At 41.4% G+C, this 22,740-nt stretch overlaps 3 gene segments (V, D, J or C); all 3 read left to right on the forward strand.

Annotated features, from left to right (window-relative positions):
• The first annotated feature begins 55 nt into the window (after positions 1-55).
• Positions 56-11,276, forward strand: LOC115386844 (Ig heavy chain C region, membrane-bound form-like). The segment is given in 10 exon segments: positions 56-129; positions 8,082-8,422; positions 8,559-8,855; positions 8,948-9,259; positions 9,342-9,629; positions 9,763-10,096; positions 10,236-10,550; positions 10,627-10,914; positions 11,033-11,181; positions 11,265-11,276. Coding segments are annotated over 10 exon segments (2,410 nt in total).
• A 6,865-nt stretch (positions 11,277-18,141) lies between these two features.
• Positions 18,142-18,658, forward strand: LOC115386845 (immunoglobulin heavy variable 3-11-like). The segment is given in 2 exon segments: positions 18,142-18,253; positions 18,342-18,658. Coding segments are annotated over 2 exon segments (366 nt in total).
• Positions 18,659-20,092: 1,434 nt separating this feature from the next.
• Positions 20,093-20,554, forward strand: LOC115386846 (immunoglobulin heavy variable 3-66-like). The segment is given in 2 exon segments: positions 20,093-20,149; positions 20,238-20,554. Coding segments are annotated over 2 exon segments (366 nt in total).
• Positions 20,555-22,740: the final 2,186 nt, after the last annotated feature.

Raw genomic sequence — 22,740 nt, forward strand, 5'->3', positions numbered from 1 at the left:
CACTGTAAAGGACGGTTATCAGGTCGGCTTTCAGTTCCCTGCTGTTTCTAAACATATGGATCACGTGGCCCTCATCTCTGCTCCTCTGGGACCGCACCTGCTGTTTGAAAACTTTGAGGAAACCGTCAGGTCTGGAAATAGATTTCCTCAAAACAAGAAACACAACAAGAAGTGGCAGAAGTACTCATATTCTTCTCATTTACATAGAAGCACAAAGACTCTTGTAGAAGTCTTAATGTATCTCCATTACTGAGCTGAGCTGCTTCAATACAAGACTTTTGAACTCATGAGTTTGTGTAATGAGAGAAGAATATGACTATTATGAATTATTGCCATGTATAAATCATACAGTTTTGGCAGAATTTCTTCATCCTCTCTGCTCTTGGTGACAAATTGCTCCAAACAAACTGACCATGGAGGAGACGGTTAGAGGAATCAAGCCCGAGCTGCCACCACCACTTAGTGCACAGGACAGACTGTTTTTCCTCCAGAGGTCTTTACTGATTCACTCGTCCTTGTGGCTCAGTTGGTAGAGCGGTCAGCGGTAAATTTAAAAACAGTCAAAATATCCATCAGGTGTTACTTTTTGTGACTGCATAAAAAATACAAATGTTTTCAAACCCAGTGTCCTTGATAACTTTGACCCAAATGTACCTTGTAATAAACAGTGTCCCACGTGTCATCTGATATTATTCAAACTCAAAATAATCCAGAAATTATGTTTTTGAGAATCTGTTTTCAAGGACAGGCCACTAAAAACTTCCCGAAGTTCAAAACTTGTAACATTCGGCAGAACTTTGGTGACCTGGAAATTAAGACAACATGAGGGCTAAAAATGTTTAATAAAATGAATATAAACTGAAAACCTGAGTTTTAAGCAAAAATACTGATTCACTCAGACTTTGAGTCCGTCTATGTAAATCCCTCATAAAGTAGCGTTCAACACCTTGACATTTTCACTCCCAGTTTAAACCAATGCTTCATTTTAACACAAAGAAGTATATTTCAGTTAATTTTGTCGTTTTTCTGTGGATCACAGATGTGTATCTGCTTTTTCTTTTCAAAGGACTTTCTGTGTGTTGTTCAGTTCTCAATCTTAGAAGTTAAAACAAGCCAGTATTGCAAAAGTTGCAAGAACTATTTATTCAAGTATTTAATATACTAAAACATTTAAGTATACTGGAGTAATGAAGTACTTCTACTTTGTCAGTTTCGACCTCTTTCCATCAGGAACCATACAAATTTAATCATGTATAAAAATGCACAATTTAAGAATATATATGATAAAATTTAGATCTTTTTCATTGATTACCACAATATCATCAGTATTTTTAAAGTTTTTGAATTTGTGTGAAACATTGGTGATCCAACCCACTTTAATAATCACTCAGCTTATGGATGAACAAGAGAATAACTGAGTGGGGAATAACTTCACTTTTTGAGTCAGACATGGAGACAAAGGATTGACTGATTCAACACTGTGATCTTGTCTCCCACTGAGGCATGGGACTCTGTCAGCCAGTGGAAAGATGACTCCACTGAGTTGGAAATCCTGCTTTAATCGCCATCTCGTGGTCAAAAAATGTATTTTCCAAGACAAGGCTGTGAAACGTGATGACTCCACTCTCAGCACAGCACGGCTTCAGCTTTTCCAACAGAGGTCAGTGCAGTGATGCTGTTCTGTTATACAAGCTCTGGTCAGGAGATGACTTTCATTTTTGCCATGAGGATTTGCATGGTCATAAACTCAGGATGAGTCAAATCAGTAAAACTGTCACATTTACAAGGAATTCAAAAGGAAAAATTAAAGAGAGTGCCAATGAGCAACAATACAAAGAAGAATTTCCAGAAAAATGTATACAAACAGAAGAGTGAACTTTGTTACCTGAGAGCAACAAAGCATCTCTTGAATGTATACTTCTTTACAGGGTGTTCATAAAATAAAAAAAACAACTTGAGGTCGTGTTATTGTTCATGTCTCTTCCCCTTTCAATGTTTGTCACAGTCAATTCACCTAATTTAAAAAAAGACAGAAATGCAGAAGGACAATCATGTTAAAATGCAGCAATGATTTGAAGAATTCCACACTTCAAAACTAAAACTTCCCCTCTCAGGACTACAAATTATATTCATAAATATAAATAATGATTTTGAGAACTACCAGTCACTACTTTTTTAATTTCATTAAAATAAAATTAAGCTTTGTTGTTCCATTCTAACACAATGGGGTATTTTCAGAGCTGATTAATCCAGGTGTGTCTGGTTTAGACTGCTGCAACAAGACACACCTGGATTAATCATTTTGGCCAATAATGCAAGACAGGAAATGAATGTGCACAGTTAATTTCAGGAAGTCGTGGAGCTGTGAAAATGGCCCATTGAAATCAGCATCCATTAGAGAGGGGGAAGAGGTTTTGGTGTGAGTGTATGTCACTGGGGTTCAGCTGCAGCACAGTTTTTGGGACAGTTACTTTCAATACACCATCTTACACAGCGTGACAAAAACTATCAAACTTAAAGTCATCTCTTTTTCTCGGGGTCATTAGGTTTCGAACAAGGATCCCTGTGAATAAATAACAATAACAATGATAAATATCACACAGAATGACACTAAAACCAGATTTTATTCTTTTGTTTATGAGTATTTTTCCTTTATTTCAGTCATTTTGTATGGAGTGAAATTAAAGGTGCTGTGGGCAGGATTCGGCATCTCCGCCATCTTGCTTTGGTTTACCTCAGCAAGATGGCGATTTGACCAATCTAAGATGGCAATTTGAAACCCAGCACAGCCAATCCTGTCCTGTTTTCTCTGACATCACGCCGTCACGCAAGTTAAGCCCCTCCCACAAGAACGTGTGATGAATGCCCCTCGACCAATCACGTTTAGAGCCTCAGGGGCTCTTCTGATTGGTCAAAGATACCTGGAGCTGTCGAGGCTCCTTTTCAGCTCAGAACAGAGACAAATGGAAACGCTGCGCCCTCGCGGCAGAGCAATTATGCTACACTCCTAAAGGATTATCAATGGATACTCTAACATTTAATCCAAAGAAAACACAGAAAAATTAGCACTGACTAGCAAAATCCTGCCTGCAGCACCTTTAATCCCAAAACCTCACCAACACAAAAAATGTGCTTTATTCACAGCCAATGATTCACAAACAAACTCAGTGTGTTTTGCAAAAGCAAAATGTCATTCACAACTAATGCACCTAGGTTTGTTCATCAAAAAAACGTTCCACAAATTAAAAAAATATATAACTGCACTTACATTAAAATATTTTGCAGGTTGGAGAAACAATTTTGACACCTCATCAGGAGATTTTCTCATCAGCTGAGCCTTGCTGAGAGAGAGACAGCAGTGACCTGTCAGCAGTGGGAATCAAACCTGCAAACTCCTGATTACGGTCTCACTATCCTAACCTCTAATTTAGTTCATTTTATTTAAAAAACACACAAAATAATTGAGTTCCGTTATAGAGTGTTCAGCAGTCGCTTATGTGGGAGGATTTCTTAATGTACTGGATTAGATCTAAATCAAATAACATTCACTTACAATTGCCTGGGAGTATCAAAAGACTTTAAGCACAAAGTGAAGTTGTAGAAATTAAAACTTTGGACTCATGCTAATTCTGGTCTCATTCATCTTTTTTTGTTCGGAAATCCCTTCCCAGCTGCCAATCAGCATTTAGCAGTCAGGCAGTGGGGCAGGTTTTTGTATGAGGATGACAGAGTGTATATACAGTGGGGGGGGGGGGGGGGGGGGGGGTCACAGTGAATCACACAGTTACAAAAACCTGTCAAGGGAAGTCAGCCTGATCCTTTATGAACCGTACATATGAGAGACTGAGTTTCCATTGATGGTATGAAGCCAGATTACACTTATGAACCCATCCCAATGTAAAACAGCTTTTTCAGATTTGCTTATAGACTTTCAAGTGATACTTCAACATTTTGGCAAATTGGCCCATTTCGCGCAATTCCTTAGTCATTTCGAACAGCATACTTACTTTTTTTGTGAGGGCGAGCTGTTGTTTATTCAGAGGTGAGTCGGGGAAGGTTTTCCGGACGGACACAATGGAGGTGAACGGTATTTTTGTTCCCCCTCGTCAAACTCATCAAATACACAATCCAACAACCCCAAAACACTTTGGTGGACACGTTATAATCTGCACATTCACTACGCTGTGAAATATTAATGCAAAATTACGAGATTCAGTTGTCTATGTGAAGCTTGCTAAGACGGAACTACTTACTAAACATGGCGTCTGGGCGTAGTGATTTCAAAAAAAGTAGTTCCCAGTATTTGCTTCAGTGTCGTAACGCTACAATATTATTTGTTGGTGTTCTACAGCGTAGTGAATGTGCGGATTATAACGTGTCCACCAAAGTGTTTGGGGGTTGTTGGATTTTGTATTAGATGAGTTTGACGAGGGGGAATAAAAATACCATTCACTTCCATTGTGTCCGTCCCAAAAACCTTCCCCGACTCGCCTCTGAATAAACAACAGCTCGCCCCCACAAAAAAAGTAAGTATGCTGTTCGAAATGACTAATGGTGCATTCACACCAGATGTGTCGCAAGCGTCGTGAGCGGCGCTTTTCTATGCAAAGTCTATGTGGACGAGCGTCGTGGAGCGGCGGAGGGCGGGGCGGCGCTCAGGAGCGTCGACTTTCGAGCGTTTCGAGCGTCGACACCCACGACGTGCGTCCCCGGCATCAGGAGCGTCGTGAGCGTCGCTTTTTGAGAGTCGGGAAAACTGAACTTTCGACGCACTGCCGCTGGGTGTCAACCAACAAGCGATTCGTACCCGAATCACTCATATTGCTGTGCCTTCAGTGCCCTGCACAGGAAAATAAGAGCGACTGCGATCTTGCAAAAATAGCTCTTGCTGCCCATCAGGCAAAGGTACAAACGTGTGTGGGTGTGAATAATTGATAATTTAATATTTAAAACTGCGCTGTGCCCCTTTAAATATGTATAGATATATACATACAAAGAGAGAGACTGATTTTATCTCACTTGAGTTCTGGAACAACGAAAAAAAAATCTTTCCCAATATCTCTTCACCGACTTCAGATAAGGATCCAATCAGTCCCATTCATCTTCATATTATTCATGAATAGTGCAGCAACACTGCTTCTGTGACTTGTCTGTGTGGCTGTTTGCTCTACTGCAGGGGTCGGCAACCTTTTTGTCATGGAGTGCCAGTTTAAAATTTTCTCATCAATGTGTGTGCCATTATTAACTAAAACGCAAGTTAACACAAAATACAAAAAGATTTCCAACATACCTGGAAATGTATTCCATTCAGATAAAGCAGATACAAACATATCTTTAAAGATATTTTTTCTGTTACTCCAAAAAGTGCTTTCATAAACTTTGTGTTTTGTGCTCTGCATGCTCATGTTTCGAATTAACTGGTGCCCGTGTTAACTTGTGACCAATAGACGAATGAGACTTGAAGTCGATCTAGCGAACGTCGGTTTTCTACAGTTACAGTGAGTGTATAAGTTTAAAGTCTTTTATGAGTCTTACTTTAACAGCTGCTGTTATCAGCATGTGTTTACACAGAAGTCCGCCGTCACTCGTTAACACGGGAGCCAGTTAATCCATAACACCGGCGGGGCGATCGCTCGTTTTTTTGCTATGGAGCTCTTTAAACAACTCGCTGTAGCACGATTTGCTTCCATTTCTTCTCTCCAGTGTTTTTTCTCTCGGGGTTTTTATTAAAAAGATGTTTTTCTGCTTGTTTTTGACAGTCCTGTTTCCCGTTTACTGCGCACGTCGTCACGTCACTACATACGGTAGCGCGCATGCAGAACAAATAATCCCCCGTTTTTTTCGCTCCGCTGTCAGGCAGCTTTTATATGAGACACGGAGCGGGTTATCGATCGGTCTACACCACCTCATACAATCAGCTCTGAAATACAATCCGCTCAGAGTGAAGCAGATCCACTCGGACGTCTACATGACACATCCGCTCTGCCTTATAAGCCATTATATGGGTGGCATGTAAACGTGCCCAGTGTTAGTGCCACGCGTGCCACCCGTGGCACGCGTGCCAAGGGTTGCCGACCCCTGCTCTACTGGGTCCTTCATCCCTCCATATACAATCAACAGTTTGACTCGACCTCGGCTGTTTCTGAGTCAAACGATGAAGAAACAGGAGTACAAACCAAGGGAAGCAAACCACCAATAGGGCATTAACAGAAATGTCGACGAGTTGACAAGTCGACTTCCGTTGCACAAGTCGACGTAAATTTGGACGAGTCGAAAAGTCGTTGGTTATTTTTTCTCTCACCTGATCACCCGACAGCGCACAAGTCTCCATCCAGCGGGTGTGGATGCGCTCATCTTTCTCCAGGAAAACATGCAGCGCAAGCCAGTAGGATTAATAAACTGATTGTGACATAAGGATATTATAACAATAAAGATTATCTTTTACCCTTTATGTTTAGAGGCTGGTGAGTTCTATTTTCTTTATTTTTATTGCAAGGTGAAGTTGGTTTCTCATTGATGCTGTTTAGCGGTTCTGAAGTATTTAATTTCCATTTATCTCTCTGAAAACTGTTTTCTCGGTAGTGTTCTGTGAACCATGCAAGCCAGACCAGTATTGAATTATAATTCCGACAACCATTGGGTTTTGATTACTTTGTTATTTAATTGAGACACGTTGCAGGCTGAAGTTGGTTTCTGATTGGTGCCTATTTGCGGTTCTGAGGAACAATTTCCATTTATTTCACGTTAAAACTGTTGTCTAACCAATATTCTGTGAACCATGCAAGCAAGACCAATATTGAATTACAATTTTGCCAGCCATTGGTTTTTGATTATTTTGGTATTTATTTCATTAAGACAACGCACGCTATTTTTTTTTTCCAAAACATGATGAAGACACGCACAGTGTGCGTCTTGGCTGCCGCTGCTTTAAATGTAAAAGAAAACTCACGGTGTTAACCTTGGTTTTGTTCGGGTTAAAATCCACATGGCGACGTTGCAGTGAACTTTAATGCAAGTTGCTCATTGCTGGACAGCTGTGTGTCCGTGTTGCTCCCATCCCAGTTCAATAATATTATCTCTTATATAATTACTGTATTTTGTGCTGATATTATGAACACCATCATGCCTATATGTAACATTTGTGTGATAAGTGATATTAAATATAAAGCACTTGGCCATTTTTGTCCATTTACATTTGAGTTTGCAATTTTCTTACCTTTTTTTAAAACATCTCTTTTCAGGTTGAATGAATCAAGGAGAGCAATCATCTGTTTATAAAAAACACAGTATGTCATAAAACATTTCTCTGACAAATTCCTATCATGTAAGTAGTTACAGCGATGTTTTTTGCTTTTTATGTCTTTGTTTGCCTTCTTGAAATAAAAGGTTTAAATGAAGTTCAGAAATGATGTGGCTTCTTATTCTCTCTTTCGTTGTATTTTATGTAGTTGTAAAACGAGTTGTTTATTAAGATAGAAATTAATTTTCTGTATTTCTGTAAGTAATATGTTGTTTATTTCCAGCAGATGGAATCAACAGTGTGTGTGAAACTCAATGTGTAATGTGAGAATCTTTACAGTTGGTTACTTTTTGACTATTATTACTGCATGTGAGAACTAAAACCTTCAGCCAAAGTCATGCAAAGCTCCGTTAAGGCTTTCTGATAACAACTGTGTACTGTCAAGACGTATTTAAATGTGCTTTTTGCTTCTCTTACTGGCACGCCACGCCTCACACCTGCTGTCTGTTGTGCTCCGTTGCTCCTTGCATTGTTTCACTTCTGTTTATTTCAGTACTCATGGGGGGCCTGGGTGTTGTAAAGCCTTCCGCTGGCCGCTTGCCCTGATCACTCCGCCCTATCATGTTTAACATCTGTGTAACAGACTTCCAGTCCTGTCTCCACCTGAATTTATTACACCACAAACTATGTAAAAGTACAACTCTGCCATCTGGCCCAAACACAAACACACTACACCTAAAACAGTTCATTACTTTCCAAAATGTGAAGGTATGTATCACTTTGGCCAAATTATTTATTGTTTATTGTTCATAACCCACATGTACAGTGAAGCATGGTGAAGACACAATCATCTTTTCTTTGTCTCAGAACCACGGATCGTCTCACCAAACATCACATTGTACCCTGTCTGGAAAGGTAAACTGGGAAACTCAGCAGTCAGACTGATTTGCACTGTCAGTGGCTTCTATCCAGAAAAACTGAGTGTGGAGTGGCAACACGACCAACGACCCCTGAATATTGTTCAAAACAAACTAAAGCTGCAAAGTATGGAAGGGAGAGAAAATACCTTCAGCCTCAGCAGTGAGATTGAGCCAAATATCACAGAGTGGACAACAGGCAGCAGTTTCACATGCAAGGCCACTCATGAAGGAAGTGAATATGAAAAAACAAGTATTTGTGAGAGTAAGCACGAATGTGAACTTCTTCATTAAATACACCAAAAATAAATTATTACATTCACAGAATGTGTTCAGATAACATCTTTGTGAGGAACTGAGTGATTATGGTTCATGTCATTTAGCCTATTGTTTTTCGTCAGTGCATGCAAGTACTCCACCCTCTATGATCCTGGACACTCCCAGCTTCAAGACTGTGATGACGGCTCCCTCTGATGTGAAAGCCACATGCTTGATCAGCACTGTTTTTGATGCCAAGGTGACCTGGCTTTTGAACGAACAAGTTTCACCAAGTAACACTGTTTCTAAATCTGAAAACACAAGTTATGTAACAAGTGAAGTAACTGTTCCTTCAACAAAGTGGAAGCAGCTGAAACATGTTACATGCAGAGCTGAACATGCATGTTTTTCATCTGTGGAAAAGACCAAAAACATCACAGGTAAGATCACCTTTCAACCTGAAAATCAGACATTGCTGAAGAGACTTATTGATTCATTGTGTTCTTTGTTTTCTGCCGTCTTCATCTCTCAGAGCCTGAAGTTCCTGCTCCAGTGGTGATGATAAGCAGATCTCTTCCAGATCTTCTCAAGGGAAACAGTACTGTGCTTAAGTGTGAAATCACACAACTTTCCTCACATGATCTCTCCATCACAATTCAGACAAATGGAGTTGACATCTCTGACAATCAATATGTTGATTTTCACAAAGCCTCAGACATTCATTCAGTGACCAAACACTTCAATGTTCCTGAAAAATACTGGAAAAAAGACCAAAGTTTCACTTGCAAGGTGAATCAAGGTTTTTCCAGCAGCAGCTCATCCCAATCTATTGGCAAGATTTTTGGTGAGTGGACTATTCATAAATATATTTGTCTGTTTAAATCAATGTATTCACTCATCAGTTTTCTGATTTATCTCTCATTTAGTGGATCCATCAGTGGAACTTCTTCTGATCCTCAGTCAGGACTCTGATTCACAAACACTCTCATGCTCTGGAAGTGGCTTCGACCCTCAAATCAAATGGTTGCCTGAGCTCAAGATCAGCTCTTCCTCAACAAAAGGCACCATCACCATGAGTGCAGATGGGCGTGTAGCAGTGACCAGTCAACTTCAAGTTCCTCGATCAGACTGGCAAAGTGGGAACGTCTTCACTTGTGAAGTCTCTGACAAGTTTCTCAACACAGCAGTCAACAAGAGTATCAGTGTCTGCTCAGGTAACCGGACAACACTCAACATTAGTCAGGAAACGATCAATACAGTCTCACCACTTCTGAATCATATCTCATCACAATCGTTTCTCTATTTCCATTTGACTGATATTTTATTTTCTTTCCATTTGTTCTTCAGTTACTCCAGCATCCTCTCAGATTGCTGAGGTTTATGTTCATGGACCACCACTGCAGCAGCTTTGGAGCAAAGAAAAGACTGACGAATATCACCTGCCTTCTGGTTGGTCACCACCTTAAAGACTTCTCCATCAGCTGGAAGGTTGACAATAGCGAGTATTTAGGACAAAATTTTCATCAACAGCAGCCAAAGAGCCACAGCAATGGGACAGAGACGATGCAGAGCTTCTTTGGTGTGTCAGCAGAGGATTGGCATGCATATAAACAAGTGTCTTGTGAGGGAAAACATCAATGTTCCAACAAAGGCTACGAGGCCCAAATCAGCAAAAGCAGAGGTAATGGTAAAAATATGATTGTTCATTGTTAAAATAGTATCTTGGCTGAGAAACTTGCTTGTTCTCATGATAAACTAACAGATACAGTTCAAAGAAAAAACAACTGATCCTTGGTTTCTGTCTTTTTGTGTTTCTTTAGATCTGCTCCCACCAACAGTGAAGATAATTCAACCAACCGCCTCTGAGATGTCAGTGTCAGATATCTTCACGGCTGTTTGCCAAGTTTCTGGATTTTCCCCATCCAATATATTTGTCTACTGGGAGGAGAATGGAAAGGAACTTCCATCCTCTCGGTACGTCAATGGTCCAGTGTGGAAGTACACGAGGAGCAGCTCTTTCTCCATGAGCAGTAAATTAAACGTATCCAAAAGTCTGGACACACCAGTATATTCTTGTGTTGTCATCCATGAATCATCTGAAACACCTTTTCGAAGCACCATGAAGGATGTTCTGGGTGAGTTGTTCATTTTTGGTTGCCGACATGTGAATGAGTCCAAAACAATAAAAAGCTTTTCTGCTTCTTTTCTCAGCTCCAGTGGCCCTCAGTGAACCTTCAGTCCTCTTGCTTCAGAGTCCTAATGAACTTGTGTGCCTCGCCTTTGACTTCACTCCTGAAGCCATCAACATCACCTGGTTTCGTGATGGAACCTCAGAATTGCGGGATTACAATACCAGTGAGCCACAAAGAGGTGCAGATGGAAAGTTTAGCATTCGGAGCCACCTCCGTCTGTCTCTAATCGACTTCTAACCAGGAGTGGTGTTCACCTGCAAGGTGACCCATGCAAGCTTTACAAAGCTCCTCAATCTATCCAGACCAGGTAAGACTTCATCCATTCATGCAATATTTTCCAGAAGATGATATAACAGCATATTTAACAGTGCACGCCAGACACAAAATCACTTTTGAACTGTCAAACAAAAAACATTTGATCACAAATACGCTGGAGCAGTGTGATTTTTTAGATCACATCGTCCATGCTGAAGTGAGCCAAGATATAGGCGTGGAAACTGTGCACATGGCCTTCACCTTCCTCATCCTGTTCCTTCTATCTGTTATCTATGGTGTTTTTGCTACCATGTTTAAGGTGAGATTCTGCCTTTTCTTTCAGCTCGACAGTTGCTTCTGGTCAATAAGCTGAGACATTCCTGTGTGTTATTTCTTTTACAGACCAAATTATGACAAGACGACTCCCTGCAGACTTGAGGATGTTGATGCCATGTCACCCAGATGTGTTCAGTTTTCTTTGCTTTGCCTTTGTGTTTCTGGTGTTGTGTTCCGTTGGGGGGAAAAAAATGAAAGCAAAAAAAAAAAAAAAAACGTACTTTGTCTGTGGTTTAAAACTTCGACCTGCCTGCTGAAAATCCAGCATCACAACGGCCGATTGGCCAGTTCAGCACCATGGTCAGCGCCATGGACTTCACTGTTTAATTGCTCGGATAAAGTTTGAAAAATCAAGCACACTAAACCAACAGGGTGGGAAACGATGGATAGAAGGTCAATTAAGCGATGATGGATACCACACAGTCTTAATAACCTGCATCAAGTCACACATGATCAACCCAGACAGGACAGCATGCAAGTGAATAAGCACCGTGTGTGACCTGTGTTAATGCAATAACCAAGCAGACACGGCGATCCACAACACAGACAGCTATGAAAACAACACCAGACAGCCAGCATCTATGGTAAGCTTAGTCTGTGTCATCACAAATATTGAATATGGAACGACTTACTGATGATATTTTTGTCCAGTGATGGGAAGGTGAATCCGATCCAGGAAAAGTGCCAACGAAAATGTATTCAAACAAGCGAAAAAAAAAAAATCCACTGCAGACGATTGGAAATATCCAGAGTCCAAAATTTCCAAAAATAAAAATAGTCCAACTGTTTGAACATGCCAGTCTCAAACGTATTCCGGAACTATACACAGTCATGTGGCCTCATGTCACTATCTTCATCCTTGCAAACCTTTCAGCTACCTGGTTCTTATCAATGTCAATGTCCCTCTCCAAAGGGAGGTTTGAGAGTCTGGCCTTGTTCATGCATGCAAGAGATAGTCCATTAATTTCAGGCGTCTGGAACTGCGTTCAGGTTGTTGTTGTTTTTTTGTTTGTTTTGTTTTTTCGGCATTAGTCTGGCGGGGGGCCCCACCTTGGGCCCGGGACAGCCGCACCCTCTGCCCCCAGACTAAGATCATTATCACTGATATAACTTCAGCGAAACCACCCAGCAGTAGAGAAAGCCCATCATGCTAACTAGCTAGCTAGCATGCACAGCTACGTGTAATTACAGCACGAAGAAAATAAACTTCCGAAAAAACTTAATTTCTCGCTGAGCCAGGTAGATTCACTTCATCACTTCCTACCTGAGGGTCTCTTTTCCTTCTGCCTCCTCTTCCCCTCCACCGCTGCTGCCACCTCCACCATCTGTGTGATTGATTGATTAATTGATAACAGCTGTGGTCCAAGAGGGAGGGGCATCGCCTTTGGCTGATCCAGCTCAGAATCAATCATGTCTAATGGGCCAATCTACCCGTTTTCTGAACCAATCGGTATCATAACTCATACCATTGTGCCATTGCAAATGCTAAGTGCTCAGTTAAAAAATAAAAAACAAAAAAGAAAACTTGCTTTCAATCACCATCAGCCCACAGGGAAGCCAGGTGACCAGTCCAGTGGTGAAAAATGCTTTTATTTAATAATTCCTTAGAGTTAAAGGCAAAGTTCAAATGCAAAAAGCAAGAGGGTATAGTTTGATTTTTGCTAAACGCTGTTTCTCATTATTGGTAACTTGCTTAGAAATGTAAATGGAGTTGTCATGATCAATATATAGTGAGTGAAAATCTCACACAAGTGGAGCTAAACTGAAAGCTATGTTTGTGGAAGATCTGAATGTATTTGCAGATGTGCAGGGTAATATTTCAGGAGGTTTAGCAGGTAAATAACGTGGTTAGTTGTGTTGAAAGACTTATTAAAATTTTCATGTCCTGTTAAAAATCACAATAGTAAAGTGGGCTTTGTTCCCTCCTCTGCTTCCATCATGTTCTCTGTGGCTGCATTACTGCTGCCAGCAGCTGCATCCTGTGAGGGGTTTTCAGTCATCTAGAAAGATTCCAGAAACACTGAATGATCCAATTCATGATGAAGCTAATATCTGTTTCTTATTTCAACAGGTGTAGATAGTGTCAATCTCAGTCAGCCTGATTTAATGTCCTTGCAGCCTGGACAGTCTTTGACCATCACCTGTCAGGTTTCTGATTATTCTCTGACTGACAGCAGCTACGCTACAGGCTGGATCAGACAGCGCCAAGGAGCAGCAATGAACTGGATCTTGGTTCGATGGGGTGGAGGAGATTTTTAACAAACAATGCTCCAAGAAACAAATTCAGCAACTGCACAATGACTGCAACCAGTAGAGAGGAATTAACAGGGCTGAATCTGCAGCCTGAGGACACTGGTGTTTATTACTGTGTATGAAGCCCCACAGTGACACAAGTCGCCAACACGCCTTTACAAGAACTTCATTCACATGAGGCTCAGTTACTTTTGATGACAACTACTACTTCTATGACTAACAATGCATTTTTAAATAAATAAATAAATAACATAAGAGGTTATATTGCCTGCAATGCTTTTGGCAAAACATGCAATATTTGCATTGAACAACTGTGCTGTGCACATCACACGAATGTGTGTGCCTGTGTGTATGTTGAGGAGGAGTCAATGCAAAACATTATTTGTTCCTCTTACTTATCTGCACAGAAGCAGTGCAGTGATCCACAGTTCTCCATGATGGACGTCGTCAGAGGACTGCTGCTGTTAACGCTCTGCTGGGCAGGTGAAGAGTCAACATTTTCAATGATTATTCTGATGCAAGGACAACAGTTCTCACACCAGTCTTCTTCATTTGTCCTGACAGGTACTGGTGCTCAGACTCTGACTGAATCTGGATCAGTTCTCAAAAACCCTGGAGAATCACACACTCTGACTTGTACAGCTTCTGGATTCACATTTAGTGATTACGCAATGCACTGGGTCAGACAGGCTCCTGGAAAAGGACTGGAGTGGATTGCTTTTATCAGTCAGCCTTCTGGGAGCAATAAATACTACTCTCAGTCAGTTCAAGGGAGGTTTACTATCTCCAGAGACAATGACAAACAGCAGGTGTATTTACAGATGAACAGTCTCAGCACTGAAGATTCAGCTGTTTATTATTGTGCTCGACTCCCACAGTGACTGAAGCTCCTTTAGAGGTCATTCAAAATCCTACTGTACTGTATTGTTAGGTGTGTGTGTGTGTGTGTGTGTGTGTGTGTGTGTGTGTGTGTGTGTGTGTCGATCTTGATTTACTCCTTTGTTTCATTTTTTGATTCTTCTTCTCTCCTCTGCCCTTTTCCTCCCTCTTTCTCACCTTTTCTACACATTTTAGTTTCTTTTGCAGTGACTAAAAAACTGAAAATAACCAATAAAAACCAGTCACTGCTCTCTGATCGAACCTTTAAATGAGAAAATGAAGTCTCAGGATTTTTTTTTTTTAAAGCCCTGCAATGAAACTCCACAAAAAAACAACTAGGGGGCAGTACAGGTCATTAATTAAGGATAAAAAAAAACATTAAATGTGCAAAACTGAGGAAACAGCAGCTGTTGTGGTTTAACTTCCCATTTCTCAAGCTCACCAACAACATGTTTGACGTCCTTCTGTAATATGAGAAATGTATTCAAAATGATGAATGTAAGAGGAAATGCAGAACAGTTTTCTAGAAGTGAGGAAAGAAAATAAATGTTTTAAGCATCTGAAATGTGAAACACCCTGAAAGTAAAAGGAGCTGTAGGAAAATGTCTTGTTATTACATCAAGGTGTTTTCTGTCTTGCCAATAGCGATCTTACTGAATTGACAGTTGACTCCAGACTCAGAGTCATCTGTTGACTCGTCATGTCTTTGCATTGCAGGAACAGGCCAGAGCTCGTGGAGAACATTAATGCATGCTAAAGGAGGATATGGAAGCTCCAGGCTGCAGGCCTCAAACCCAGAATCAAACCTTTTCAAAGAATGGACAGTTTGCTGAGACAACTTGATGGAGAAAACAATTATAAGCCTGACTTTACCAGCCACCATTCAAGTCGTATTATCAATGTTGTGGACAGATTGGCTTTAAACATTCAGGAAATCAACACAGACAGCGAGCAAAAAGAACAATACAGGCACCGCTCAAAGAAATCAGTCAAGATTATCTGAACTTCATTCCGTGTTCTGGTCCAGGATAACTTTGACTTCACAGCAGATGCTCTTCCTGCCAATTCCTGTTTCACAAGAATAAATCCAATCAAACAAAACTTTGAATGAGAGAAATAAAAAGGCACAATATGATATTAGACTGTCATTTATTCCCAATTCAGGAAGAGGAGAGACTACCGCCACAAAAAGCTGCTCATCAATACTTTCTTTTCCTGTTGAGTTTTGTTGAGTTTGTTTCAGCTCCTGAGCAGCCATTTGCCAGTCAAACCACCAAGTATCTGTATTACTTTGTCCTCAAACATTTGCTGAGACTATTTGCATAATTGTTATCTCTGGAAACATGCAGACTTTGACAGACTTCAGCATTAATTTAAACGTTTTCGGGAAAATAAGTCTGCCAGCATGAAGATGAATTCAGACTATGATTGAAATATCACAAGTTCAGCAAGTATCTGATATAAAGTCACTGTAATACATGTTTCCTGTGTATTATATAATTTGAGAAAATTATACTGATTTTATTTTTTATTTATCAGGTGAACATCTTCAATTTCCCTCAATTTCTGAATTTGATGAATATTTTTTACTGATGTCTTGAGTATGTCACAACAACAAAACATATTTTGATAAACTTTCTCAATGTCAGTTAAAGGTCGCTGTGCAAATAATGTGCACAAATCATAAGTTCCAGTGAATGCTCTGTGTGTTCTAATAACATTAATAAGGAATAATAAAGATTATGTGAGCTCCCAGTTCAGTAAATGTGTTAAAACTTTGCAAATAAATAATACTCTTTTCCACTGGCTCCAGTTAGAACAACAGCAGTTTGATAAACTTTATGCAAACACGGCGGCGTTCTGCATGAAGCAGCTATAAAAACATCCAGCTCTCACCACAGTTTGCTGCTCATCAGCTCACCATCAACCATGTTTTCTGTTGCTGTCCTGTTGCTCTGTGCAGCTGGCTCCTGTGAGTCCTCTCTGTCTTTGACAAAGCTCATGTGTCTTTGCTGTGTGATCTGGACATTTTCTCAGAATCAATTCCTTGTTATCTATTTAATATGTATTACACTTTTTTTCATTGTCATCAATATTTTTACAGATGTGAAATGTGAGGAGCTGACACAGCCGGCCTCTGTAACGCTGCAGCCTGGTCAACATCTGACCATCACCTGTCAGGTCTCTTATTCTCTGAGCAGCATCTACACAGCTTGGATCAGACAGTCTGCAGGAAAAGGACTGGAGTGGATTGGGATGAAATACACTAGTGGCTCATACTACAAAGACTCACTGAGGAACAAGTTCAGCATTGACATTGATGCTTCCAGCAAAAGAGTGACGCTCAATGGACAGAATATGCAACCTGAGGACACTGCTGTGTATTACTGTGCAAGACTCACACTGATGCAAACCTCCAGTGGAGTAAAGCAAAAACCCTGAAAACTCATAACATGAAGCGACCAGAGGAGGAGCTGCAATACCACAAGAAGAACAACAGGGAACTTAATTACTGTATAAATCATCATGATTGAGAGGTTTTGCACGTGAACCCAGAAATACAAGAACAATAAATTTACACATTTTCCAAGAATAGGAATAAAGAAATTGCAGAGCAACAGATCTTCATGTCTCAATGCTCAGAACTAAAAGCTAGTCAATAATAATAAAATCTAATGGGTTTTTTTTGTTTGTTTGTTTTTTTTTGGTTTTTTTTCTGACAGGCCACTCAAAACAGTTTTTAATATGCAGATTACCTAAAACAAAAATCAGGTCACTTCTACCTGTTCCAGAATAAGATGAATGACTTCTTCTGTTGCTCTATCAATCTGCTGAAAGTTCTAATTATTCAAACTGACTCAAAAGGATATTTTAACACAAAAAGCAAGCTGAACACTGGTCAAACCACACATCCACTGTCACCTTCAGTTCTTCCTTCCACCACTCTACAACTACAAGTTTTACTGTGAAATATTGTTGCATGAAAATGTTTGCATTACAAACAAATCTTTTTTTTTTTCAAGAATTAGTTGTTAATAGGTAGCGTGAAGTCTTGACACGACTGTAGAAAAGTCAATTCCTAAATAAAGCAGAAAAGATCTCCAGTGTGAAAACAAGTCAAATACAAAGATAAAACTAGAAAATTTCAACACTCATAAAAAGAAAGCAGTTGAATCGACTCTGTTTCCCAGCAATTGTTGTGACTGATATTGACTTACAATAAACTGACCCTTTCTGCACCAGCTGTGTAAAACTGACTCATTAAACGTGATCTTCACTTCAGACTTCCAGACTAAACCCTCTTGTTTCTTCCAGGTGTCCTCAAACTGTTATTTCCATATTTTTTCACACCGTGGCGTAGTTTGAACTCTCACCTGAAAGAAACTGAATCTCCACTGTGAATCTGGACGTGGGAACCTGTCTGTGCATAGCTTGTGCATGTTTTTTATTATTATTATTATTTATTTATATATTTTCCAGGTTTCTCAACATCAAATATGCATTTGAGTCTGACTGGTGACTATTAAGCTGTCTGTAGATGTTGATGTGATTTTCTTCTCTGTAACTGGATGAAAACATGTCCAGGGTGTAATTTGACTTTTTCTATAGACAGATGTGATCAGCTCCAGCACTCTTTGACACTCACTTAGATAAAGTCATGTATGGAAATAGATATTCATATTACAATCTACATCGATAATTTAAACAATAAATAAAAAAAATTAAAATTAAATAGACCCTCATATTTTCTAATATGAAAACAAATACAAATGACTAAACTCCTGAGGAGGAGTCAATGCAAAACACATCTTCCACCTCTACTTACTGGCTGCTCAGAGAATGACAGACAGCAGTAAACAGGCAGTTTAACACGATGGCCTCCAGCAGCTTCAGACTACTGCTTTTAACTCTCTGCTGGGCAGGTGAAGCATTTCACAAACCTTATGTTGGTTTTCTATTTCAATATATTGTTACTGACAGCAAGTGAAACTGTGTGTTTTGTATTGACAGGAGCTCGTAGTCAGACTCTGACTGAGTCTGATCCTGTGGACATAAAGCCAGGAGAGTCCCACACATTGACCTGTACAGGCTCTGGATTCACACTGAGTGGCAGCCATATGGCCTGGATCAGACAGGCTCCTGGGAAAGGACTGGAGTGGATTGCCTGGCAGCATGCTGGCAGTAGTAGCACCAGATCTTACTCTGAGTCAGTCCGGGGCCGCTTCACCATCTCCAGAGACGACAGCAGAAATCAGCTGCTTCTGCAGATGAACAATCTAAAAATGGAAGATTCTGCTGTTTATTACTGTGCCAGAGAGACACAGTGATGCAAACCTTCAGCAGAGTAAAGCAAAAAACTCACTGAGCCTGAAAACCTATAACATGAAGCTGCCAGAGGAGGAGCTACAAAACCACAAAAAGATGAGAATGAGAACTGTGTTGGCTTTGAGAAACAAGTTTGCACATGAACTGAGAAAGGAAAGAAATATACACCCACGCAGTTTGCACAAATAAAGGAAAAAAAGTCACAGCTCAACAGATCTTCATTTATGTCAGTGTTTGTCACCGAAGGACGTCTACAACGTCCATCATAATATCGTCTGTTGTATTTCTGACAGGCTATTGCTCAATAGTATTTTTAACATGTAGTTACTTCTCTGCTATTTACAGAATAAGATAAATCACTTTTTGTATTATTTTACCAATCTGCTGTTTACTGAAGCCTCAAGTGATTGTACAGATCCATAAAGACATGTTAACACAGAAGCAAGCTGAAGCTTTGTCAAATCTAACTTCCACTGTCACCCTCAGATCTTCTGTCCACAATTCTACAACTGCATATTTTACCGTGTAATTTTATCAAATGAAAATTTAAAATCAAATCCAACATTTAGTTTTTATGAAGAGCATTACATCTTGATGTGACTGTAAGGAGGTGAAATGCTAAATGGAGTAGAAAGGACCGCTAGTGTGAAACAAGACGAGTCAAAAGTCAAAACTAGAAAATGTTGACTCCTGCAAAAAGGAAGCAGCTGAATCGACTCTCGATGAGGTCAGGAATGGTTGTGACTGTTTTGTTGTTTTTTTGTTTTTGTTTTGTTTTTTTGGTGGGGGGGCAGAGGGTTTAAACTTCCACTTTCTACCCCAAGTGTGTAAAACCTACTTGTTTTAAAAACTGATCTTCATTCGACACCTCAAGACAAAACTTGTTTGTTTGTCAAACTGTTATTTCCAGATTTTTTCATACTGTGGTGACGTTTCAACTCTCGCCTGACAGAAAGAGAATCTCCACTGTGAGTCTGGACTTGGGAACTTGTCTGTGCATAGTGTGCATGTTTGTAATTTTTCTACATAAAATATGCATTTGAGACTGACTGGTGCAACTGTCTCCAGATGTTGATGTGATTTTCATGTTAATTTTTTCCTCTGTGACTGAATGAAAACATGTACAGGGTGTATCTTGACTTCTGTAGACAGATGTGATCAGCTCCAGTGCCCAAGTTGGACAAAGTCATGTGTTGATATTAATATCATAATCTGAATAAAAAACGTTGTTTTGAAATATATCAGGAAACTGACAAAAGTTAAACAATAAATTAAATATTACAATGAAATTGGCCCTCATATTTTATACCATGAAAACAAATACAAATTACTAAAGCAAAGCTGATTTTTCCATGAGGAGGAGTCAATGCAAAACACATCTTCCACCTCTACTTACTGGCTGCTCAGAGAATGACAGACAGCAGTAAACAGGCAGTTTAACACGATGGCCTCCAGCAGCTTCAGACTACTGCTTTTAACTCTCTGCTGGGCAGGTGAAGCATTTCACAAGCCTTGTGTTGGTTTTCTGTTTAAATATATTGTTACTCACAGCAAGTGAAACTGTGTCTTTTGTGTTGACAGGAGCTCATAGTCAGACTCTGACTGAGTCTGATCCTGTGGACATAAAGCCAGGAGAGTCCCACACATTGACCTGTACAGGCTCTGGAATCACACTGAGCAGCCACTGGATGGTCTGGATCAGACAGGCTCCTGGGAAAGGACTGGAGTGGATTGCCATGCACCACATCGGTAGCAGTGGCGGCAATTATTACTCTGACTCAGTCCGGGGCCGCTTCACCGTCTCCAGAGACGACAGCAGAAATCAGCTGCTTCTGCAGATGAACAGTCTAAAAATGGAAGATTCTGCTGTTTATTACTGTGCGAGACACAGTGTGTGAGCTTAGTGTTACAGCTGTACAAAATCCCACTGTAGTCTGTGTTCAGGCCTTTAAGAATGTTTTCAAGGTTTTTATTTTTTACTTCCCAAACGTTTTTTTATTCATTTGACTGAATTGAATTAAGATAAAACTTAATGTGTTAATCTTCATCTAAACACCCTGTCAACAAATCGAACCTTGTAAAAGACAAATAAATGTAGCCCTGGGAAAATTTAGGATGCACTTAATTTTGGCCCTATTAAGTTGGACATCAACACAGATATTATTGTGTCATGTAAATATGTTTTGAATCTGCAAGTTTGTGTTGTGTTATAATGTGTGATTTAGAAATGTGTGGAACCGATTCACGAGTGTAAAAACACATAAAACTCGGGAAGTGTCATTTTGTGTTTATTTGATTATTGGGCTGGAAGGAAGTGTCAAGTTACACGAACTTGGGTGGAGCTTGGGGAGGAGAAGCAGCCGGAAAAGGATGGGGCTGAAGTCCGGGCGGGAGGAAGTAGAACCGAGAGAGCGGGAGGAGGGAGGCGACGCAGCAGGAGCTGTGGGCAGAGAAAGGATTCTTAACTTGCCAAAAGTTGGAAAAAAGGATTTAAAACGTCCCGTGAATGCAGCGGCACGTTCCGGGAGTGCCTAACGATCAGCTGCGTCATCGCTCCATGCGTAGCTCTGGATGCGGAAGTGAACTGGTGTCTTCTGCAAGGCGTGGATGAGGGCGAGAGACTCCGTGGCTGTGTTCGAAACTGCATACTTACCTACTACTCATACTAACTTATTGAGTATGCAGTGCGTTTACACTGGCAGTATGCGATTTTGAGTATGCGAGAGGTTCCCGGATGCATACTGCATTCGCCAGAAATGTTGAGTATACGTCGTGTGTTCACTACTCATACTGAAATTACCCAAGATGCAATGCGACGGACAGCGGTTGCGCCAGACAGAGCTTGTGCCGCCTGGCGGCCGGCGGGTGTGGTGGGGGGTGCGGCTCGGGTAGGGGGTCGGGCCCTGGCCCCGCAATCTGGGTCCGGCCCCGGAGGGTGTGAGAAACTCTGCGCTCGCCGGCGGGCCCACCGCTGGGGTGGTGCGCCGTACCGGGGGGCCCGGGGGTCCGCCGCCGGACCTCCGGAACTGACTCAGTGCGACGCCCGGGGCGGGCCCGCTGCCGAGCGGGTCGGCGGGGAGCGGGCCCGGAGGCTGGGCCGCTGGGTCGGGGGAACCAACTGCTGCGGCCACGGCGCTGGGCGCTGTGCCGGGCAGGGGCCCCCGTGGCGGGCCCGGGGTTCGTGTGTGCTCTGCTTCTCTGCTTCTCTGACACCTCCGTGCTGGAGCCGCTCACTGCGGCTGGCTCACATTTCAGCGAATTCGTCCGAACAAAATCATAAACAGTTGGTATTCGGACAAATAAACGATACACTCGGGCTCTAAACGACCACTTTGTCGCCTAATTTTAAAAAAAAAATCTCGATGAAGTTGTACATTTGAAGAGTTTAGAGCTAAAGTGAAATCAGCTTTAGCAGGTTGATTTCGGCTCAGGGAGGAGTGCAATGCATTGTGGGTTATTATGTAGTACGCTGTAGTGTTAACGCTTTGCATACCGTCTGATGGACTGAGTAAGCAGGATGCCGGACGAGCCCCCACTTGTCAGGGCTTGGCTCCGGAGCCCCGACAGGAAAAGGACGAGGAAATGCCGATGAGCGATTTAACGCCAATTTATTAATGCAAAATAAAAAGGCCTTGGACGAGGAGGCTGCAGAGAGACGAGGGAGCCGAGGAGACGTGGCAGTGCAGGGCAGGCAGCGTCCACAGGTGAGACTCGTCAGCTTAAATAGCCAGAGGAGGAGGAGGAGCAAGGAGCGAGGCGGGACCCAGACAGGAGGAGGAGGACCACAGGACGGGGACCGTCACAAGGATGGATAGTATGAGTATGGAAGGATGTAGGAGGCAGTATGCGGTTTCGAACACAGCCCATGTTTCTCACCATGGCAGATCTGCGGCGGAGACGGCTTGGTTTTTCCCGGCGCGCTGGAGGAGAGTGACGGGCGGTGGCTGACTTGCTAACCTCAGGCTCGAGGACACCGCACCTGCAGCATGGTGTGTTCCGTGGGTGCTCTGCACCGTGACTGCTGAGGAGGAAAAGGGTTCATTGCTGCCCTGCATCGTGACTGTAAAGGCTCGTCCATGCTTCA

The sequence above is a fragment of the Salarias fasciatus genome, chromosome 4 (genome assembly GCF_902148845.1).
Source record: "Salarias fasciatus chromosome 4, fSalaFa1.1, whole genome shotgun sequence".
Classification (NCBI taxonomy): domain Eukaryota; kingdom Metazoa; phylum Chordata; class Actinopteri; order Blenniiformes; family Blenniidae; genus Salarias; species Salarias fasciatus.